The sequence below is a fragment of the Pseudoliparis swirei genome, chromosome 8, assembly GCF_029220125.1.
Source record: "Pseudoliparis swirei isolate HS2019 ecotype Mariana Trench chromosome 8, NWPU_hadal_v1, whole genome shotgun sequence".
Classification (NCBI taxonomy): domain Eukaryota; kingdom Metazoa; phylum Chordata; class Actinopteri; order Perciformes; family Liparidae; genus Pseudoliparis; species Pseudoliparis swirei.
The window spans coordinates 9476393-9497175 of record NC_079395.1 but is presented as its reverse complement, the minus strand read 5'-3'; the positions used below and the strand labels follow the sequence as shown (position 1 = coordinate 9497175).

Here is a 20783-nt window from a genome sequence, read left to right as displayed (position 1 = left end):
AATAATAATCATCATTTATTTGATATAGCGCTTCTCAAGACACCCGAAGTCCCGAGAGTCCAGTAGTCACACACACACAGTCATACCGGTGGTGGTAAGCTACATCAGTAGCCACATCTGGACTGGGGCAGACTGACAGAAACGTGGCTGCCAATCAGCGCTCTGGTCACGTGCGGGACAGTGGAGGCGAGGCACTGCGTCATCCACCAAGACGCCCTCTGTGCCAACACAGTCCATCTTGGCCATGTGATGAACGCAGCTGTGTAAACTTTTAACATAATTCGAGCAGAGGGCTCCACCACAGAGTGATAAGCTTCTAGGAGGCTCCGTGCTGCAGCGGTCATTTTGACGGGGAAGGAGCGACCTCTTCCCACAACTTTACGCACACGTGAAATCATGCTGTGCGAAGCTGCGTCTCTATGAGACACAACTTTACGCAACTTCGATGTTACGCACTTCCGCGCTGTCTGAAATCAGAGGTAAACCTTTCTGCTAAAAAGGGGACACGTGTGTCCTTCATCACGTCTCTTATGACATAAAAACTCTGAAACGGGACTATTCAATTTAGTTCATTTCAATTCGGTTTATTTTGGATCGCCCAATATTGTAAATCTTATGGTGTTGTCGACACCTACTGGTGAGATTAAATATTGCGACCTGCATCACCTCGTCGGACTTTAGCTTGCCAATTTAAGAAATGATGCTGACTCCGACACACTGTTCTCCTCGTCTTTGGCTTGAGACATTGTTCAGCTGTATCTCAACAATGTCCATCTTTAAGAAATCAAAACGTTACCAGAACCAAAGAGAATGAAGGAGACAAATCATCATTTGAAAAAAATGTATGTATTCATTCCTGCCCTTCTCCAATTAAAACAAACACACATGTTCATTGATAAAACAAGAGTTTATGTGAAACTAGAGTAGGAAACCACTTGAGTTGTATAGGCTCTGACAGCGTGGGCGAACATGTAAATCCATATTTCAGGCTGCGTATCTGAACGCCCACACTATAAATTCTTCCTTCGCGCTCTAAAGCCACAACAAAGCAGTATGTGATATATGTATTTTGTATTCTCGGTTTTCTGGTTGACATGTTTTTTTCTTTTTCTATTATTCACCTTTATTGCTGGTAAAACTTCCTAGCTGTGACAGTTGGCAGTAAATTGAGCACAGTGTAAATAAACCTGCCTCATTTACGTGAAACTACTTTCCATTTACATTCAACATGGTTTGATGAATGGTGGCCAGAGCCATTTTCATTGACGGTGCATTATCAGTCCGCTTTGGCAATAGTTGTTTCCAAATATTTGACAAATTATGGGTCCTCCAGTCACAGAATAAAATCTCCATAAACTCAACTAACTATACTAACAGCACGTGTTATTTCAAGTATTCAACTAAGAGACAACGGCTGCTTTAGTAACACAATAACAGGAGTATTGTCATGGAGGAACAGGGTTTCAACAGGAAGTGGACGGATAACCAGCTCACTCCATGTTCTAGGGAAAGGCCTTTTTACCATGTGAAGCACTCCTCTCACAAGCTGGCGTGTGGTAGTCACACACTGCCCCACGGAGACAACAACAGGTCACCATGAAGCAAAACAACTGTCTGCCGTATGAAAGTGGTGTCCATGTGGGGCAGTGCGGGCATCAGTACTTCCTGTTGATGTTTTTAATGTGTTGTGAACTACAGAACTGCCAGGTGCCAATATTTCTTTGTTTTAGCCCGACTGACACTTCCTGTCAATTAGCTTCTTAATGTCTGTCATGCACATAATGTGTACATGTTGAGGATGGATGAATATTGCCTCTAAATGAGACATTGCTGCAATAAGCTGGTCTGGGTGACCGTTGTGTTCTTGGCAACTAGCAGGGTCCACAGGAACTGGCACGGGGGAACGTTATTGGTCCGCTGGTCCACAGATCCACATATTACAATACATCTTAGGAGAGATTGCTGATCCAATGTTCCTCTACAATATTGTCTGTTTTCCCAGGAGCGGGTGTAACACCATCCATCTTCCTAATGCTCCCTAGTTTTAAAAGACGAGAGGACAGTCGTGTCCAAATGGGTATTTGGATTGACCAGAGGCACCGTTGTCTCTTTTTCCTCCTGAGGTTTGACATGTTTTTGACATGTTTCTCGATGGAGGTATTCGTCCTGCTGTTTCGATCATGGTAGTGGTGATGACTAATGGCTCCTTCTTGCTGTTTGAAATGTCCCTCAGGTAAGAGTGTTTTTAAACCATGTAACATGGCCAGGGCAAAGCATTTTGGGTTAAAAAAAGAAGTAATACACTGTTCCATAAGTGTGTGATTTATTATTGAGTATTTTACAATTCCGCAGTGGTTATTTTCTCAAAATATCGAAAGTGAAACCCCCCATTCTTTTCCACAATGAGTCTATACTTCATGGTGGTCTATTGCATTCCTATAATATTTCCACAAGGGGTTTGGCTAATGTTGCTCTGGTATGTAGTCTCATATTCTGTATTTCAGGGTTAATCATCTGCTGTCATCGAGCCTGGAGGACAGGCTATTCATCATCATATCTCTCATAAGATTCCGGGTTGGGTTTGGATCTCACCTGCGTTCTGACTAATACGCCGCTCTACTTGTGTCAGCAAACTACGACTCCCAGCATTCAACGCGGGGGCAGCCATGGAAGCGGCGCTCGGCTCGCTCGGAGCTGCAGCTGCTCCTCCACAGCGGGTTGAAACAGGCTGAAAACACAGCGGAGCATTTCTTCTCACGGTTAATATTTCAGCATGGGCAATGGCATCAATAAGGTAAGACCCCCCACCTGTTGCACGCGGCTGTCGTTGAGTTCACACTCCCAAGAGGTCCTCGGTGTTTTGAGTGCAACTATTAAGGACATGTCCCCTTCGGGAGTCTCTTCGATGTTTATCAGGAGAAGTTGTGCTGATTGTTTTGACAGGATTATGTTCGTAAGTGGACGTGCCCTTCAACAGACTTAACATACACCATATACATGTATGTAGTCAAAACGATTAATATTTAACACAATGGTGATTGTTTTATCTTGTAGGCTATGTTGATCATTTGTAGAGCACATCATGAAGCCATTCTTTTTTAAACACGCTTCATAACAGAGATCTTGTTCTCTGTTTTATGTCCAGGGACTACAGATGTAAATTAGCTTATAGGTGACTCAGCTTTGAAGTGGTGCCCTGTCCCTGTTAAATGCATAAAGACAATACAAACAATGATGATAGTGCTTTTACTATGTCTTCTTCATGTACATATTCATCTCTGCCCTAATAGGTCCTCCCTGACTTGTACTTGGGGAATTTCAAAGGTTTGTCTCAGTATTTTATTTTATTTTTATTTTTTAATAATTTCTATTTGTTTCATGCATATGACAACACAAACCCATTATATTTGTTTATGTCAGATGCCAAAGACCGAGAACAATTAGCCAAAAACAACATCACACACATCCTGTCCATTCATGACAGTGCTGCTCCCATACTCCAGGTGAGAAGATCTCTATTGTTATATAAAGACACAACACCTTTGCCCTCATGTGCATCCTACATTTCATATTTTAAGCAAAAAAATGTTCACGCGAATGAGGCTGGACAGATCTGATTGGGCCATCTCCGCGTGTTGGCACAGTGCACATGGCTTGAGCTCTCAGACCGTGAACCGGTCTGTCAGGTCGGTCGGGAAGAGGCGCCGTGCTTCTTCTTGAGCAAACAGTCGTCCCTCCCGAGTGAGTGAATACACAATAAGGAGGGGAGTTTTATTCTCATGTGATAGTTGGAGTACCACGATGAAATGCAAGTCAGTAAACAGTCGGTACGGTCAGTGTGCTGAGTTGTGTGCCTGCGTGGGTTTGAGAGGAGGCGGTTCTTGCTACAGCCAGTGTGGACTTTGCTGTCTCTCTTCATTATCTATTTAATACAAAATCAGCTTATTTTCTCAGTTTTGTCCCAAACAAATGAAGGAGGGATGCACAAGTGTGACTACAAATCTGCGTAGCATTGCCTTCATTCTTCCACATACAAACGCTCGGCATGTGTTCACCATCAGCAACACGCACGCGAAACCTTGATAGCGTTGATGTCCATTGGTGTTCACCAGCTGATGATTATTGATTTGTGTTCTCAGATCAAATGACTGCTGATAGGTAACGAGTTGCACTTTGTCCCTCAGGAGATGACCTACCTCTGCATATCAGCAGCTGACCTGCCCACACAAAACCTGTAAGTATCAAGAAGCAGCGCAGCAACGCGGCACGCTGCTAACAGGCGGTGGCAGAGAGAGTAACACACCCATTTGAGGTCGCGCTGTGTGGGCGCCTGAGGTTCATTTCTTCAAGCTAACGTGTAAATGATATGCTTTCACAAGCTCAACATTTAACTCGATCAGTCACACAGCTGGATTCAGCTCTTGTTGCATGGTTGTGTTTTTGACATGAGCTCATGACATGTACAAACGCATGCACTTGAATTTGTGTAACGTGGGACACGGGTTAGAAATATCATGGGTTGAGCAAGTATCACCAATTGACACCCTGCTTTAGACACAAACACACACACACACACACACACACACACACACATCGACCAAATCCACATTTCAGGTGGCCTTGTAGCAGGAAGGAAGTCTCGCAGCTCAGTTCTAACGCTGTGGTTGGTGCTCTGCCTCTATTTATATGCAACCCCCCACCCTGCCCTCCACACATTTGCACAGGGATATGCACATATGTATATATATACACACACATATGCACACTAAAGCCTGTGTCACCATTACTGCCACGGTTGCCTCATACCTCTTTGGTTCAGACTGCGAGGTTATGCGTTATATGACACCATCTCTCTCAAACTTGACATGAGCTCACCCCTTTCGATAAGAAATAAAATAATTTGACCGGCCAGGTGCCGAACCATACACACGCATGTAAAATAGTGTAGCTTTAGATGCATGCAGGGGCTCTGAAGTACCAGTGAGGACAAAATAACAGCACATGGTCCAAGCTCGTCTAGCAGATCTCATCATGGTTTAATGTGGCCTATTGTAACAAACATGTTTATGCTCCACAGAACTCAGCACTTTAAACAAAGTATAATGTTCATGCACGAGTCCCGCCTGAAAGGAGAAGGCTGCCTTGTTCACTGGTGAGAGCGAGACGTCTTGTTGTATCTTTACCGCAAAGCTAGAATCGAGGTTCACTCACACAAAGAGCCGAACAAGATAGTTTTCCTCCATCTCTCTTATGATACGATCTAGATGTGTTGAATAGAAATGTACAATTCATGTAGAGCTAAACAAAACTACCTGAAATCAACTAAGTCAACAAGTTAACGCTTAGGGAACTGCTGCGCAGAAGGGATTAAATGATAAGCAAAAGCCTATTCTTGAACTTCCTAAACCCGAGTACAGTTAAAGCTCTGACCCACATTGTGTTGGTGGAGATGTGTACCTGACCATGTGTTCACAGGGGAAAGTTATATTTGGTTAGACAGAGGGGGTCTTCTCAGAAAATGCAGGGGAACAAAAGGCTATTTATAAGCGCAGTGCTGCTGCAGGTTTTATTGACTATTTCTTTCAGATATGAAAGTGTGTATTTAATCAGTTTCTACATCTCAATTCCGATGTTGACCGAGCAGTTCTTGTATTTAATTATCTGTATATCTGTAACTGTCTACAGTGTGGATGGTATTGCATCCTGTATATTTGTAATGTGATAAGCGTTACTAGGAATCTTTATGTTGAATAATCCTCAATTTGGAGGTGACCTGGTTTCAACCTCTACTTCTCAAACTGTATTTTTCAAGCACATTTGTCTTCTGGGTTTGAGTTTAGTTTTATACATATTCAGGAAATGCTAATGTATCTGGTTTCTGACAAAAGTCTATTTTAGGTTTCCCAAAACCAGGATAGGGACTTATACATATTTCTAAAACTAGGAAATGATGTGTTAAATGCAGTGGAAGGTTACTTTAGGAATGTAATTTACAGTGACTAGTTACACTGATACAATTTGGAATATTTTTTTTTTGAATTACTTGATCAAAGTAACTCTTGATTATATTGAATTACTTTTTTAAGTTACTTTGTGATTAAGCTAAAAAGTACTTAAAACATCAACTTTAACCACATATTGTAAACCTCACAGCAGTACTCAACAATGATTACTGTATTACAAGTTATTCTATATAACTAAATATAAATTAAGAATAAAACAGAAGTGCTGCATGAATGTTGTATTTGACATATAGATACTTTTACTGAAAATAATATAATCAGATCTCCAGTAACTGATTACAATTACATTTATTTGGTAATCTAATTATGTAACTCGTTCCCCAACATTGCTTATATGTATAAAACATAACCAGCAGTGGTGGGCCGTCAGGGCCAGCAAGGCCTTCTCTGCTGGCCTAAACACAGAGCTGCCAATTTTTAAAAAAACCTTGGAGTGAGATTTTGTCGGGGGTGACCAAAATGTTGCCGCACACGCAGCCACACACGTTGGTGGCTCAAATATCAGGAAATTTGAATTAATTTGGCGTTGTACCCATGTTGTACCCTGCAATCTGGCCTGGCAAAGGTCTTTTACGAGGCATCTTTGCTACCTTAAATAATTTTAATGTGTTTTAATAACTCTACTCTCATTTACAAAAACATGCCTAATTCTATTGCACAAATGTCCTGTCTTTATGTTAAATTCTTTAGAATACATCTTACTTGTCCAAAGTACTGTTTGGACATTTTTTTGAGAGGGTCCTTTTCCTAGGCCTGCAAATAAAGAGATAAATGCTATGTGGGCAGCCTTAATAAACAATGCTCTGATGTTTTGAGCATGCAGTATACCAAGAGGTTAACACGGTGCTCTCCTGCTTGTTATGACAGCTGAGTTTACATTCACCACACAAAATCACACGCACAAACACAACACATTATTTCTTTCAAGATTTAAAGTTTAAGAGAGTGAGTCCTTAATTGAACCACATGTCATTAAAACATCATCAGAATATTTGAGGGTTGCGTGGTTTATCTCCGTTACTTTGCTCCGTGGAAAAATATTTTCCGCCATCCGCCACGGAATAATTAACCAATTTTTCTACGTTATACTTCTTGTGGAAATGCCACACACGTCGCAACATCTAGCGCCCCGGTGTGAATGACTTCCGCATCCAGCGTCACGAGAGCAGCAACAGCCAATTAGATCCAACAGCGGAGCAGCTCAGCGCTGATTGGCTCTCACAACGCAGCGTTCTGGTTCTGTGCTGTGACGTCGATACTCGCTATAAACTATAGTGACGTCACGGAGCTTTGATCCAGAGTGCGTAAATAGAGAGCAGACTCAAGCACTGTTCAGAGGTCTACTTGAGGATCTGGGAGAGTCCTGGGAGCAGAATATGGTAACCAGGATGTGTACCCTGGATACTCGTAGACTGGGGGGGATAGAGCAGGCTCAAGCACTGATGGGTGGGGGGTGGGGGGTTCTCTGATATATACACATGTACATACATAAATACATGGTGAACTAATCTTACATTAGGTTGTTCAGCTGTAGTAAGACGGCATTGAAGGCCTAGGTAGAAAATACACGGCCCGCCACTGATAACCAGAATAGACTCCAGTCTAAAACCTGACTCTAACCTGCATGCTGCTGACACACTTATTAATTACTGTATTCATCCATTTCAATGGAAAACACTCTACTCCTTTATCTTCAAGTGTTGAGGAAACAAACTATGCTTATCAGTTTAACTTCATGCATCGTACTATTGGTCCATCCTTCTCTTCTTGCAGTTTGGCAGGTGTGTCCCGCAGTGTCACCCTTGTGGTGGCTTACATCATGACGGTGACGGGACTGGGCTGGCAGGAGGCGCTGGCAGCAGTAAGGGTGGTCCGGCCCTGTGCTGGCCCCAACCTGGGCTTCCAACGCCAACTCCAGGAGTTTGAGGCTACTCAAGCTGACCAGGTCAGTCCTGAGAGAGTGTGGAATACTGTATATCAATGCATTACTGAATAGACATGATTATGATATGGAGAGAATGCACCATCAGCAGTTAGCATTTTGTCCATTGATTTTCATGAAAATAGAAGCTGTTTCTTTCTTCCTCTTTCCCCGTAGTTCAGAGAATGGCTACAGAAGGAATATAAAGACAACTCATTCAATGATGAGGCTGATCTACGTGACTTGCTTGCCAGGACGTCTAAAGTCAATGGTGGGGGGGTGGAAAAACAGGCCGCTACCCCACCTGGAGGCATCTGATCGGATCTTTTGATGAAATATGTTGCCGCTCAGCCTGGAGGATTACAGTGTTCAGGACCTGTCTGGAAGTCTAATTTGCTTATAAGTGGACTGTCAGGATGTTTATCACAGCTGGAGGGATCCTCTAAAATATCATGGACATGAACCCTAAAAGAGACAATTAACATGTGACGCACGGATACCGCTTTATCTTTGGTTGATGTTTATGGTGCAGTTTATTTTCCTTCTAATTTATGAATGTTGTATTTTGTACTGTGTCATGATGATTTAAAATTCCCAAAATAAAAGGATTAAAGTCAAGTGTTTCGTGAGGTTGTCTATAGAGCCTGGAAATAAACATGAATTTCAGCACGACTAAATATCGCATCCAGTAGCAGATAGCTGGGCATGCGCATTGGAAGGCCACTGGAGGGCAGTCGTACTAAAGTAGCCATGTGATTATGATCATAAGCAACCATTCTGACGTTTGTTCAATCTTTCCCCACAATAACAACATGATACAACAGTTGCCCCTGGACATTAGGTTGTAGGCTACTCATAGGCTTCTTTAAAAAGCTACACATGTGGGCGGGATACTCTCGTATTGGTGATGTGCATTATGCGTAATGCATTATGAACAGGTAACGGCTCCATTGCGCCGCGGGGCTGCGCAGGGTGCCACTGGAGGGATTCCCCACCGCTGTTGCGCGGTGATGAGTTTCACAGAACTGAGCGCATCTCCTCTTGAACTTCTCAGAGCCCGAGGAGCTCCTCCTCCCTGTCACACAGCAAGAGGAGATAAAGGACACCGAGAAGCTTCACGACAGATTTCAGTGGGGATAGCTCGCATGATTGACGGTAAGCGGCAGCAGCCCTTTTAAATAAAAGACTGCATTTTGAATTTAATAAAGACTTGTAATGTACCGATTGAGCCCAATAGTTTTATTCAGGAGAACATATCTTTATAATTCATCTTAGAATTTCTGTCATTTAAGTAATGTAAAATTGTATTGAAGTTGAATTATTGTCCTATGATATTAGGTATAAGAACATGTGATAAGTCTTATCAGCATATATTCCCCTATGCAATTATTTCTGAAAATTGTCTTGAAATTCAAACTAGTCCTATCTCTCTTCACTGAAGAAAGTTCCCCTTGAACTACCGCATAGCCTTCCTTTATAACTCAGCTAGATTAAAAGTGTCAAAAGCATGGAAGAAATGTATTAAAAGAGACTTATATTACAACGATACAGGGCTGCTGGAGAAGTTGTGGAGCACAAACCTATATGATTTCCCTACAAGGGGTGGAATTGTAATTAATTGTAATACCTGAACAGATGAACCTTAAATATTTGAGTCTTTCTCATGTTAATTTCAATGAGTGAATCTTACATTATAAAAAGTAAAAATGAACTGTGTCACCTCACTGTGCCTTCACACTTCTGCTTTTGTTCTATTTGACTTTGCAGAGATGAACCTTGATGAGGACAGTGGGCTGCCAGTCAGCTGTGGCAATGGAAAATTGAGACAGTGGCTGATTGATCAGATTGACAGCAGCATATATTCCGGCCTGGTTTGGGAAAATGATGGAAAGAGCATCTTTAGGATTCCGTGGAAACATGCAGGAAAACAAGACTATAACAGAGACGAGGATGCCGCGCTCTTCAAGGTCCTACATCTTCTCACACTTTACCCTTGAATCCATTTACACTTCATGTGTTCAACACACGATTGAATATGAATTACTGAAACTGTTATAATGTATTTATATTTTTTCTTTTATATTTTTTCATTTTACTTAATAGAAGGTTTCATACAATAATCCATTCTCAGAACCCTAACATTGTACAATTCTAAATATAAGACTAAAGAGGAAGTGTACATTAATGTAATCAATGATTATTTCAGGCATGGGCCATGTTTAAGGGGAAATATAAGGAGGGAGTGGACAAGCTGGATCCCCCCACATGGAAAACCAGACTGCGCTGTGCTCTTAATAAAAGCAATGACTTTGATGAGTTAGTGGAAAGAAGCCAACTGGACATCTCAGACCCCTATAAAGTCTACAGAATCATCCCAGAAGCTGCCAAAAGAGGTAAGTATCATCCATTAAAACTGCTGTGTTGGTGAAAATGACATTCAGCCACCCGTGTATGAGATGGAATATGTTGAGTACAATAGTTTATGGTTGAAATTAAAAAAATGTAAAATGTAAAGCATATCGCAATGGGTCCATTATATACGGCACACTGTTTTCTTTAACACAGATTATCACATTGTTTTGCAGACTATTGGCAATTTGTTCATGTGTATGCAACACTGCAGTTGTTTCTGATGAGGCAGGAAGCACAAAGGAAGCCAAAGCATGTACCAAAAAGGCCAAAGTGCTTTTTTTAGAGGGCTTTGGTTACTGAGTGTCGGGTGCATATAACACAAGCAGGCGACCTCCAGTCTTGCATAACTAAGTCTCTGCTATCGTACAACAGTTTTTGTCACACTAGAGCAGTTTCTGGTCTCTGAGCTAACAAGTCGAAATCAACAGGATTCAGCTTCAGTTGTCTGTTGCTCTCACTTTGCAAAACACCCTGTCACTCGTATACAAAAAGCACAACACTTATTCACAGTTTGAACCTACCAAAATTAATTAGATTTGCAGTTTACAGAATATTTTGCCTGCTAGATTCTCAGTTTATTGTTAATCTTCACGATAAACCTATTTGAGAATCCTGCATTGTGGTCGAGGCTCCACGGCGATGTAGTGGCTAGCCCTGTGACCTCATAGCAAGAGAACTCTGCCTTCACACAATGTCAGCTGAGTACGGCTCCAGCGCATGGACAATATTGTGGACCAATCATCTGACAAATGCATTTCTGATTTTGTACATTTACAGGAATGAAGATGAGTATGGAGGAGACACCATCACATGTAAATTCCCTGGGCTATATTCCTCCATATACGTCTTCACATGATCAGGTCAGCATGCTGGTCATGAGCACATACATTAATCTGAAGCAAGAAAATATCTTGCAAATGCAAGTTATCTGACCATCCAAGTGGTTCTTTCTCAGGTATCTGGCTATATGGTTTCTCAGGAGAGAAGGGACTGGAGAGATTACTCACCCACAGAACAGCAACCTGTTCCTCCTCCACATCAGCACGGGCCCCATGCAGAGCTACAGTACGGTCAGCTCCACTACCCGTCACCGTTCAGCCGGGTTTGGCCCGGGTCAAACATAGAAAATGGTAAATTATGTTTAGGATTATAAAACTAGTCATAGAATAGAATAGATGGATGTAATAATTTACTCTGTACGCCTTCGGGTAGTGTCAGTGACTTGTAAGCCGCTCAATGTCAACAGTTATTACTATTCAGTTTGCAGTGAAATTCAACTTTAATCTTTCAGGCGGGAAAAACCTCCATAAACACACTTTTGTTGTTATTTTCATGCATTGACAAGAAGACGGGTTGTATGAACCCCTGAATGCCTCTGGTTGCATTCAGGTGTTAATGCTCACAGTCATCATAAATACACTAAAACTTATTTTTTAGCAACCATTATTTAATTTTATTCGGTGTAAAGTTGTTTATGGATAAGGTAAATTGTATTTAAGGTAAATATATATATATATATATATATATATTTAACTTCAATAATAATACAAAATACACTCAGCATAATGGCCTTTGACATTCTCAAATTATCCCCATTATTTCTTTAATTTATTCTGCACAGGTTTTCAGCTCTCCCTCCACACCTGCTTTTCAGAGTCCCAACCACCTGTGTATTCAATCAACCCAAACAATGGCATAACAGGTAAATAATCAGCTGGGGCTTATTTAAAGACACATGCACGCAGATGTTCACTCATGCTTGTTTACTTTTGTGAAGATATTTGCATTGACAGATTGTACTTACTTCCCTATTCTGAAAGGCCATGATAGTGATTTGGGAGTTTTTTTCAATCTATCACATTATGATATATTCAAAAAAAAAGGGTTGACATATGCTTTAAAGGATAAGAGAGAAGTGAGCAATTATCTGCATGCCAAGATTATTGAGAACACAGGTGAACAAAGTTGTTTCCATCTTGTTATTGCAGCCATCAGATCTGTCTGTGAAGCTCAACTTGTTTCCTCTTAGGATGTATCTGCTAAATGCTTGTCTCCTTCTTCCAGATTTTAGCCTGCATGTGTCCCTATACTACAGAGAGTCTTTGGTGAAGGAGGTCACCACCACCAGCCCAGAAGGTTGTCGGATCACTTCTCATTCCTCCTCCTCTCCATCCTCTTCATCCTCTTCATCCTCCTCTTCCCCACGCCTAGAGGACAAGCTTCACAGCGGCGCAGAAATCATCCTTTTTCCTTTCCCGTACCCTGAGTCTCAGAGGCAGGGTGCTGACATGCTTCCTAATGTCCTGGAGAGGGGGGTGCTTCTGTGGATGACACCTGATGGGTTATATGCTAAGCGCCTCTGCCAGGGACGGGTTTACTGGGATGGACCTCTGGCTCCTTATATGGATAAACCCAACAAGCTGGAGAAGGAGCAGCCATGCAAACTGTTTGACACCCAGCAATTCCTGATTGGTAAGCAGAGCTGTTTCTGTTGTGTTCTGTTCACACCTGAATCTTTGGAAGAAACTGAAGGAACATGTGCAACGTGATGCAGAAAGTGATGCTATCCTTCACTGTCATTCATTATCTGTTCATATACCAGCCTCTACAGTGTATGTGACAAACACATGAATTCACATTTATGCTTACAATTACATTGGACAATGTATTAGTGTACTGCTTATACTGTAGGCTTACACTCTAAGCAGTCGGTGGGTAGGTCAAATGTTACCATGTAAGCAGCCGATAATTTATCTAAAACAATGTGTCATGTTTCATAAGATGATCATATGTTTTATATGTAAAAGGACTTATGGGTTATGTAAAAAAACTTAAATATTTCACCTACAGTTTAGTTAAGTATAAAGTATATAACATAAAGTGGATTCCATTAGAGTAGAACTGTAAAATTCTGCCGAAGTGCAGTAATTAAGTAAATATGCTTACAGCACAGGTGTTTATTCATTTAATAGTAATGTTTAGCACATAGTTTAAGGTGTCATTGTATTTCAGTATGTATTTTGTCCACTGTTGTTTGTACAGTTGGTTAGTATTCAACATTACAAGAACTGTAAAAAACAACAACAACAACATAAAGCTTACAGGAAGGTATTCCACCTTCTTTAAAAAATGTTTAAGGAAAATGCTTTTTACAACTTTTCAGTCAAAATCTAATTAAAACTACTTGACTCTGATTTCAGTACATATACGAGAATAGTTGTCTTTTCTATCAAGTCGATGCTCTTTGGTAACCGAGGTCATGGATTTGAGTTTCACTGCTTATTAAACTCTTCCAGCGATCACAATAACTAAATGCATTAATAACCATATTACTTCAGCCATTTCCAGTATGACGATAGTTGCGGTCATGTTGATGATGGCTGTGATGTCCATGATAATGATAAAAGACAGCTGCAGTTGCTTTAAGTAAATCTCAAACATTGTTGTAGTATAGTATTAAAAAGCTTGGGCCAAGTGTGTGAAGTCCCCACCCACCTCCTGGGACAAGAAGGTGTTTTCTGAACCATTTCAGACATTTCCGTCATCCAGATCAGTGGTTTCCAGAAAAGATACAATGATAATGGAAAGTGTTGTGTGAGCAAATAGGGTTTTTAAAGTTTCTTTACTGTATATTTAAAGGTAGTATCCTGGAGTGTGTGATAAGTAGCACAAAAGGGATTTATTCTGCAGCTCATCCCCCTTTCTTTTCTTGCGTCTCTTCTCTCAGAGCTTCAAGAGTTTGCCCATAATGGCCGACATTTACCGAGGCACCAGGTGGCGCTATGTTTTGGAGACGAGTACCCCGACCCACAGCGCACGAGAAAGATGATCACAGCACAGGTAACCCATCCAGAGTCTATATGTGCTGTGCATGCATATCTTAAGTATTATGTAGGTTCACCTGTATGGTAACAACTCTATCTTTATATAAAACATAATACAACTGAAAAGACTTGGTATGCAGTATGCTAGGCAACCAGAACATGCACCTTTAACACTCAAATTCACATCCTGTGATACTGTAATTCATCAGTCACAGACATGTTTCATACATTACCGAATTTCATTTTAGGTGGAGCCAGTGTTTGCCAGAAAGCTGGTGTACTATTACCAGCAGAACAATGGCCACTACCTGCGGGCTCTTGATCACATCCAGGACCAGAACACATCCACAACAAACGACTATCCTCCCCTGAGACCACTTCAGCATATTCAGGAGTGACAAGCACACACACACACACACACACACACACATACACACACATATGTGTGAGCGTGTACTATAAATGATTGAAGCTGTCATGGAACTGAGAAGTGAAGATGGGGAAGACGCCGCTGTTTTCACTTTTTCACCTATACATCGTATTCTCTGTGTCTGTGACTGTGGAGTTATGTTCTTTTTTTCGACAAGTATTATTGTGACAGTGTGAAGGATGCGGTCTGAGGGTGGGGTGGGGGTGGGGGGGGTGAGGGGAGCGGAGGGCGAGTGAGACAGGAAGTACGAGCACATGTGCACAGGATGAATGGCCCCTAAGACAAACACTGACAAGTCAAAGAGGCAAAACTGAGTATTAATGAATATTGTGTATGATTGTTGCACTTACACACTGAAGTGGCACATATACTGCTTTTTAAACTCAGTTGACACGGCTCATTCTGTGATTCATTTTCTTGGTGAGCAAGTGTCAACAACATCTAAGCCCGTTGTAGAACGCAATCTGTTCTGATGCTGTAGTCGAGGAAGCTGTTGTACACATAATTTATCCTTTGACTATGTTACAGGATGCATTTATGGAAATCTATCGATCTACTGAATCTGGTTTGCTTTTAGAAATATGTGATTCCTTAAATGACATCAAAGTGAATAAAACACCTACATAGGGTCAGAAGATAATCTAAAATGATTACAGACATTGTACATATTCATTTTCTGGATTAATTGTTTGTTTCTTGCTTTCTCTTGCAAAACGCAGAAAGAAATTTGATTTGAAAACTCCACCTTCGATTGAACTTCTAGAGATGAAACTTCTGAAGTACTTCGCAAGCAGACATGTCTTCGTATTAGATGCTCACAAGCAGAAAAGGTCGTGGACCTCTGACTTACAACTCATGATCAGAGAGAAGCTTCGGCCTGAAGGTCTGTGTCGCCATGGAAGAGTTGGTGGCCTCAAACCGACTGGACTGAAGTAGGTTGACTAAAAATCACACTCATCCTGTCACTTGCAAGGAAACCGTACCTGTTCCTCTTGACCTGAAACTTAAGGCCTCCCAAATGGGAAGGAAAACTACCTTTGTGGTCATCAGCATGTTGAGCGCTCTGGTTCCCACGCTGATCTAGAGGTTCACATACTGGACGTAACGTCTTCACCAAACTAAGACCCTAACAACCTACCCAGGAGTGTGTGTATATAGCATAGGATGTATATATCCAAAAGTAATAAAGGCTGATGCTGCAGCTGAAGGGATAAAGGTTTTGTTATGTTTTCCCTTCTGTGGTCCAGAGTTTCGATCTCTGCATTTACTTCCTTCTCACTTAAACCACATCACTTTCACAATGGCTTTAAAAGTCTGACCAAAATCACGGGCAGGAATGGTTTTGTATGTGTGTGTGTGTGTGTGTGTGTGTGTTTGTGTGTGTGTGAGAACCATGAATCATTTCCCTCAAAAATCTTAGTTTGATTCTGTGCTGAGGGCCATTTTGTTTCTCATTACTTCACACAGTCAGATGTTTGACTCGCTCAAATTAAAATTCTGAGAGCGAAAATGCTACTAGCTCCATGTAGTGAGCTGTTGTGGCACACACTGTGTGTGTATGTGTGTAGTAAAGGGCCGTGTGTGTGTGTGTGTGTGTGTGTAGGTGGGTACATGATGTGTGTCATGCAGTTGCACTTTAACTGTTATCAGTAATTTACATTTATGGACTCAGGATAAAACATGTGACTCCTCCGCCTACAACTTCAGTGACACAAACACGGAGACACACACACACACACACACACATTTCACGTCATACTTTACAGTGACAGCAAAACCTTCAAGACAAGCTACACAGGAAATCACAAAATATGTAAGAATATGTATGAATAGAAACAAAATTTAAACTTTCTTTGGAGCCATGTTTGTAATGCGGTATAAACATTCTTCTAATGCTTTATAAACTGCAAATATTCACAATGTTTTATAAAAATAAATACAACATATAAAATATTTAGCAAAATACTTGTCAGATCAAGTATCATAATTCTTCATCAATGCTGGTCACTCATCTTTTTGTTATAATTATGTATGTGTGATTATTAAGCATTATAGATGTTGGCATAATATGAAGTTTAGCTGAAAGTTTTTCCATATGTTATAGAACATATATTAATAATCACAAGGAATTGAGATTATGAGGAGATGACTTAATGAATGGATATATGATTTATTTTTAAATAAACATATACATTTTCTACTTCTTATGTCTGATGTGCTATTTTGTCTTTGATCTCTTTTTAAATGTCAAACAAAGGGAGGGAGAATTATTTGGTAAAAAAAAAAAAAAAAAGAAGCACATTCACACATGGTGTTTCCCCCTTAGCAGGAAGCCACATCATTTGTAGTCAGGCTTCAGTTGTTCCGCCTGTATGAGCCGTTACACCAAGTAACAGCGCCTCCGTATCAAAGTCGAAGCCTCGAATTGGGCAGTTTAGTTCTCTAATGCCGCAAAGATCAACAACAAAAAAGGTTTTACACAGAAAATAAACTACAGCGAACAGTTACAAGCTAGATATGGACTCTGTGACTATGATTAATCTGTCTGGGCAAAATACTGATGCATTATTAATGTACACTGTGTCAATTCTAAGTTTATCTATATTACATTTTTCCAATTTCAAAGAAGTCATAAAAATCACTATGATATTGTATTTATTGTACACATATCTCTATCTTATTCCGTTGATGCTTTTAGTCACCTTCACACATGGATCAGCTCATCACTGTAACTCCAGCGGCATCGTTACTGTAAGTTGTTAATTCTTTTGTCTGAGGTTCTCTGATGTCCATTCAACAATTATTCAGTTAAAAGGATACTGATCCCGAAATCATTGTTGATTTGTTTATCTATTAAAGCTTGATGAATAATGCATCAAGGGTGTATTGCAGTGAAACTGTAGCAATGTTTTGCTGACCCCTGCTGGTTAGTGTAGATGTACATACAGTACCAGTCATAGTAGTTTTTAAGAACTCGGGGCATGAGAATACTTTTTAGTCATCTTTGGTTCTTGCATGGTGTCAGACATTAAAAAAAGGAGTTGAGGGGTCAACACTAAAACAAAAAAACTAATGAAATATGAAAGAAATAAAACTGGTTGCTCTGCTTGCTGGTTAGATTTCCTGCTGACTGAGGACATACCTGGTTATTCTACACTAGACTCAGAGTCCATGACCCCAGTTTGTTTAGGGTCAGACCTTCGCCCTGGATTTGACGACAGTCCTGTTTTACTAGAGGCAACTTCTGCTTGTTGACCTCGTGTTAAAGAAGGTGTTGACCTCGTCCTCCTTTATTTTTACAAATTTTGACCCTTGAAAGTGATGCTTCATATCCACCAATCATCACTCTCGGGCTCACTGCGGATCCTGTGTCCTCATGAAGCCGTGACTGATGGGATGGAGATGAACTGCTGACAGGAGATTATTTTAAGACTTTTGTAACGGCAGAACAGAGGACAATACAACTGATGTGTGGAGGTGTGACTGAGCACATATCATTACTCTCTATTATCCTCCTATTATAATGTCTGTCACTATCATTATATTATTATTATTATGAACTCTGAGGATATGACCCAAAAGGCATGAGAATCACTCTCCTTCACCAGTAAATATAACTGTTATCGCCACAATTAATCAGCTTCAATTGTTTTCAGATGTCTTTGTTTATCTGAGACTCTTCACATAACAACGCACTTGACCGAATACATTACGATGACAGGAAAGCAATAACAGTTGTCGGATAAGGAGCGGCAAAGTAATGGAAAACAATCGGATGACTCGGGACATCAGTGTAAACAGATGAGGGTGATAAGCAGAATAATATGGCACTAATGCAAGGACCGGGCTGCTTGTGTTTGTCTGGGAACTCGTAGAGGTTTTGGAGATAAAGGATGTTACACAATCACGTCATCGGACAAAGTAGGAAATCTGCATTTTCACCATAATCCAGATTTCCTCCACAGACACACAATAGAGGGACAAAGTTACCACCCAACTAAAATAAGGGACTGTGCATGGATATATGCAGTGAAATAAATGACCAGCAGGGAGTGATGTCTCATTGGTTGGTTGCTGTATTGAGCTGGAGGGTGTGGAAATATGAATGTTCCACATGCAAAAAACAACATGATGCTCACACATTTGGGCGATTGGTCACAGTAATCAGTACATTCACAAACCCTTTGATCACTCTTGATGATGCAGGGACGTGATACACACACACGCACACACACGCATAATCGCATACACACTCACACACGCATGCAAACAAATGTATTTTGAATTCCCTCAATTGCTTTCTATTCATGAACATAAATGCTCTCTCGGTCACTTTCCTTTCAAAATACAGAGTTTGTGACTACACTTCTTTCATTTCCCCTCCTTCTAAACACAGTTGCTTTGTTTCGTGTGTCAAGTGACGGGCAGAACCAGTGCTGACGGAGAGAGTGACAGCTCGTAGGCTGTGTTGCGTGAGAGTGACTCGGGCTGTTCTCAGACTCTGTGTGGTCTGGGTGTGTGGTCTCCAGCTGACGGGCAGGGAGGTGGACGGGAGAACCCTCTGAGTGTATGTGTGTGTGTGTGTGTGTGTGTGTGTGTGTGTATATATGTGTGTGTGAGTTATCCTGGCTCTCTGTAGCCATGTCTCGACTAGAAAGCTCTGCCTTCCGCCACTCAGCAGCCCCGGTCTGAAAGATAAACACTTACTGCCACTGCTCTGACATGGCTCATCTAAGGATCATTTTTATCCATGTATACATATGAGACCTGAGAGACCTGAGAGACCTTTAGGTTAGAGGGTCTGAAGCTAGTGTGTGTTTTCTGAAACTATAGCCTTGTATAGAGTGATTGTTTGACTGCCTTTTCCGAACATTATTGGATTAGAAATTGACACAATTCCTTAATCTTACCAACAAAGTGTATTAATATATTTTTTAAATCATATTTGCACTTGTGATAGGTGTCAATTAACTATTTAACTAACTAACACATCTTCAAACTTTTGGTCCTTTATATTTGTCTTTTAGAAAAACATCAGAATGCATTTCACAAAACCCATTACTTAGGCCTTTGAACCCTTGAATCCTCATTTATGTTAAAACAGGCATACATTTGAGTTTGATGACTCAGCACTATGCATAGTGTAATTGAGTATTTATAATTATTATGGGCTTTCTGATACTGTAAAATGTTACAGCTCAGATTATTTTTTTGGGATGATCCGTTTAAAAAAAATGTTTTGGGGTGTTTTGTGTGGTTGTTCATCACAAAATAAAATCAAAAAGCATTTCTATTTTATTTCTTTTATTTTTATTATTAAGTCTACAGACAAACCTAATAAAAACACATGGCAACACAGAATATTGATAAGGTCTTGCCTTAAATATCATAAAGTGCAGATTCACAGCGAAGGACATTAGACCTCAACCTCCATCCCGCTTCCCTCCTGCACACATACATTCAGCCATTGGGCGCCTCGACACTCTTCTCCCTCTCCCACAGTGTTCTCAAGGGAAGGCCGTGTAATGCAGCACTGCTGAGAACACGCCATGAAAATATAAATACAACCTCGCCACATTTCAACCATGTAAATAAACAGGGCCACCCAAATTTCCAATTAGAGCTGGTGTGGAAGGCAGGAAATGGGGTAGACAAGAAGATACCACACCCCCTTCTCTCACTCCTGCAAAGAGTCCGAGTCCAGGTCCCGGTCCAGGTCCAGGTTCAGGTCCAGAATCCAGGTCCAGGTTGGGGATACGGGTCACGGGACAAAAGCAGCAGAGAGGGGAACTTTGCTCTACTGTGCTCCTCCTCATTACCTCTCAAGGATTTGACTCTCACAGTCTTCCATTCAATTCGGATATGGACATGGAAAGAATGTGTGGGATTTGATGCTTATACCTATGAAATCACTATAATCTTGGTAATACATAAGCTTTTCTTTTGGGCTCTCATGTTTTCCACTCACAAGCATTACATGTACTTCATTTTTAGAAACTAAGCCTTACACCAGCTTGACTTATCAGTTCCATCAAGGTTATCATGTTATTCCTATCTGGCTGAAATGAAGCATTCTCGCTGTATTCCACGTTTTCTTGGAACAGCCAGGCAGCGTTATTACCCAGCTAAGCCCTGAGACCACCCAGGAGCTGGGGTCCAGTTGTGTGAGGCAG

General features: G+C 41.0%; 2 protein-coding genes across 2 annotated transcripts; both read left to right on the top strand.

Annotated features, from left to right (window-relative positions):
* Positions 1-1682: 1682 nt before the first annotated feature.
* dusp22b (dual specificity phosphatase 22b) lies at positions 1683-8562 on the top strand. Its single transcript, XM_056421731.1, has 7 exons — positions 1683-2794; positions 3291-3324; positions 3421-3503; positions 4185-4234; positions 5078-5152; positions 7797-7968; positions 8122-8562. The coding sequence occupies exons 1-7, from the start codon at positions 2774-2776 to the stop codon at positions 8260-8262; spliced, it is 576 nt and encodes a 191-aa protein (XP_056277706.1). The 5' UTR covers positions 1683-2773; the 3' UTR covers positions 8263-8562.
* Positions 8563-9713: 1151 nt separating this feature from the next.
* irf4a (interferon regulatory factor 4a) lies at positions 9714-14744 on the top strand. The gene is made up of 8 exons (XM_056421176.1): positions 9714-9911; positions 10151-10337; positions 11134-11216; positions 11312-11486; positions 11978-12058; positions 12421-12828; positions 14084-14196; positions 14429-14744. Exons 1-8 carry the CDS (start codon positions 9714-9716, stop codon positions 14576-14578), a joined length of 1395 nt encoding a protein of 464 aa, XP_056277151.1. The 3' UTR covers positions 14579-14744.
* Positions 14745-20783: the final 6039 nt, after the last annotated feature.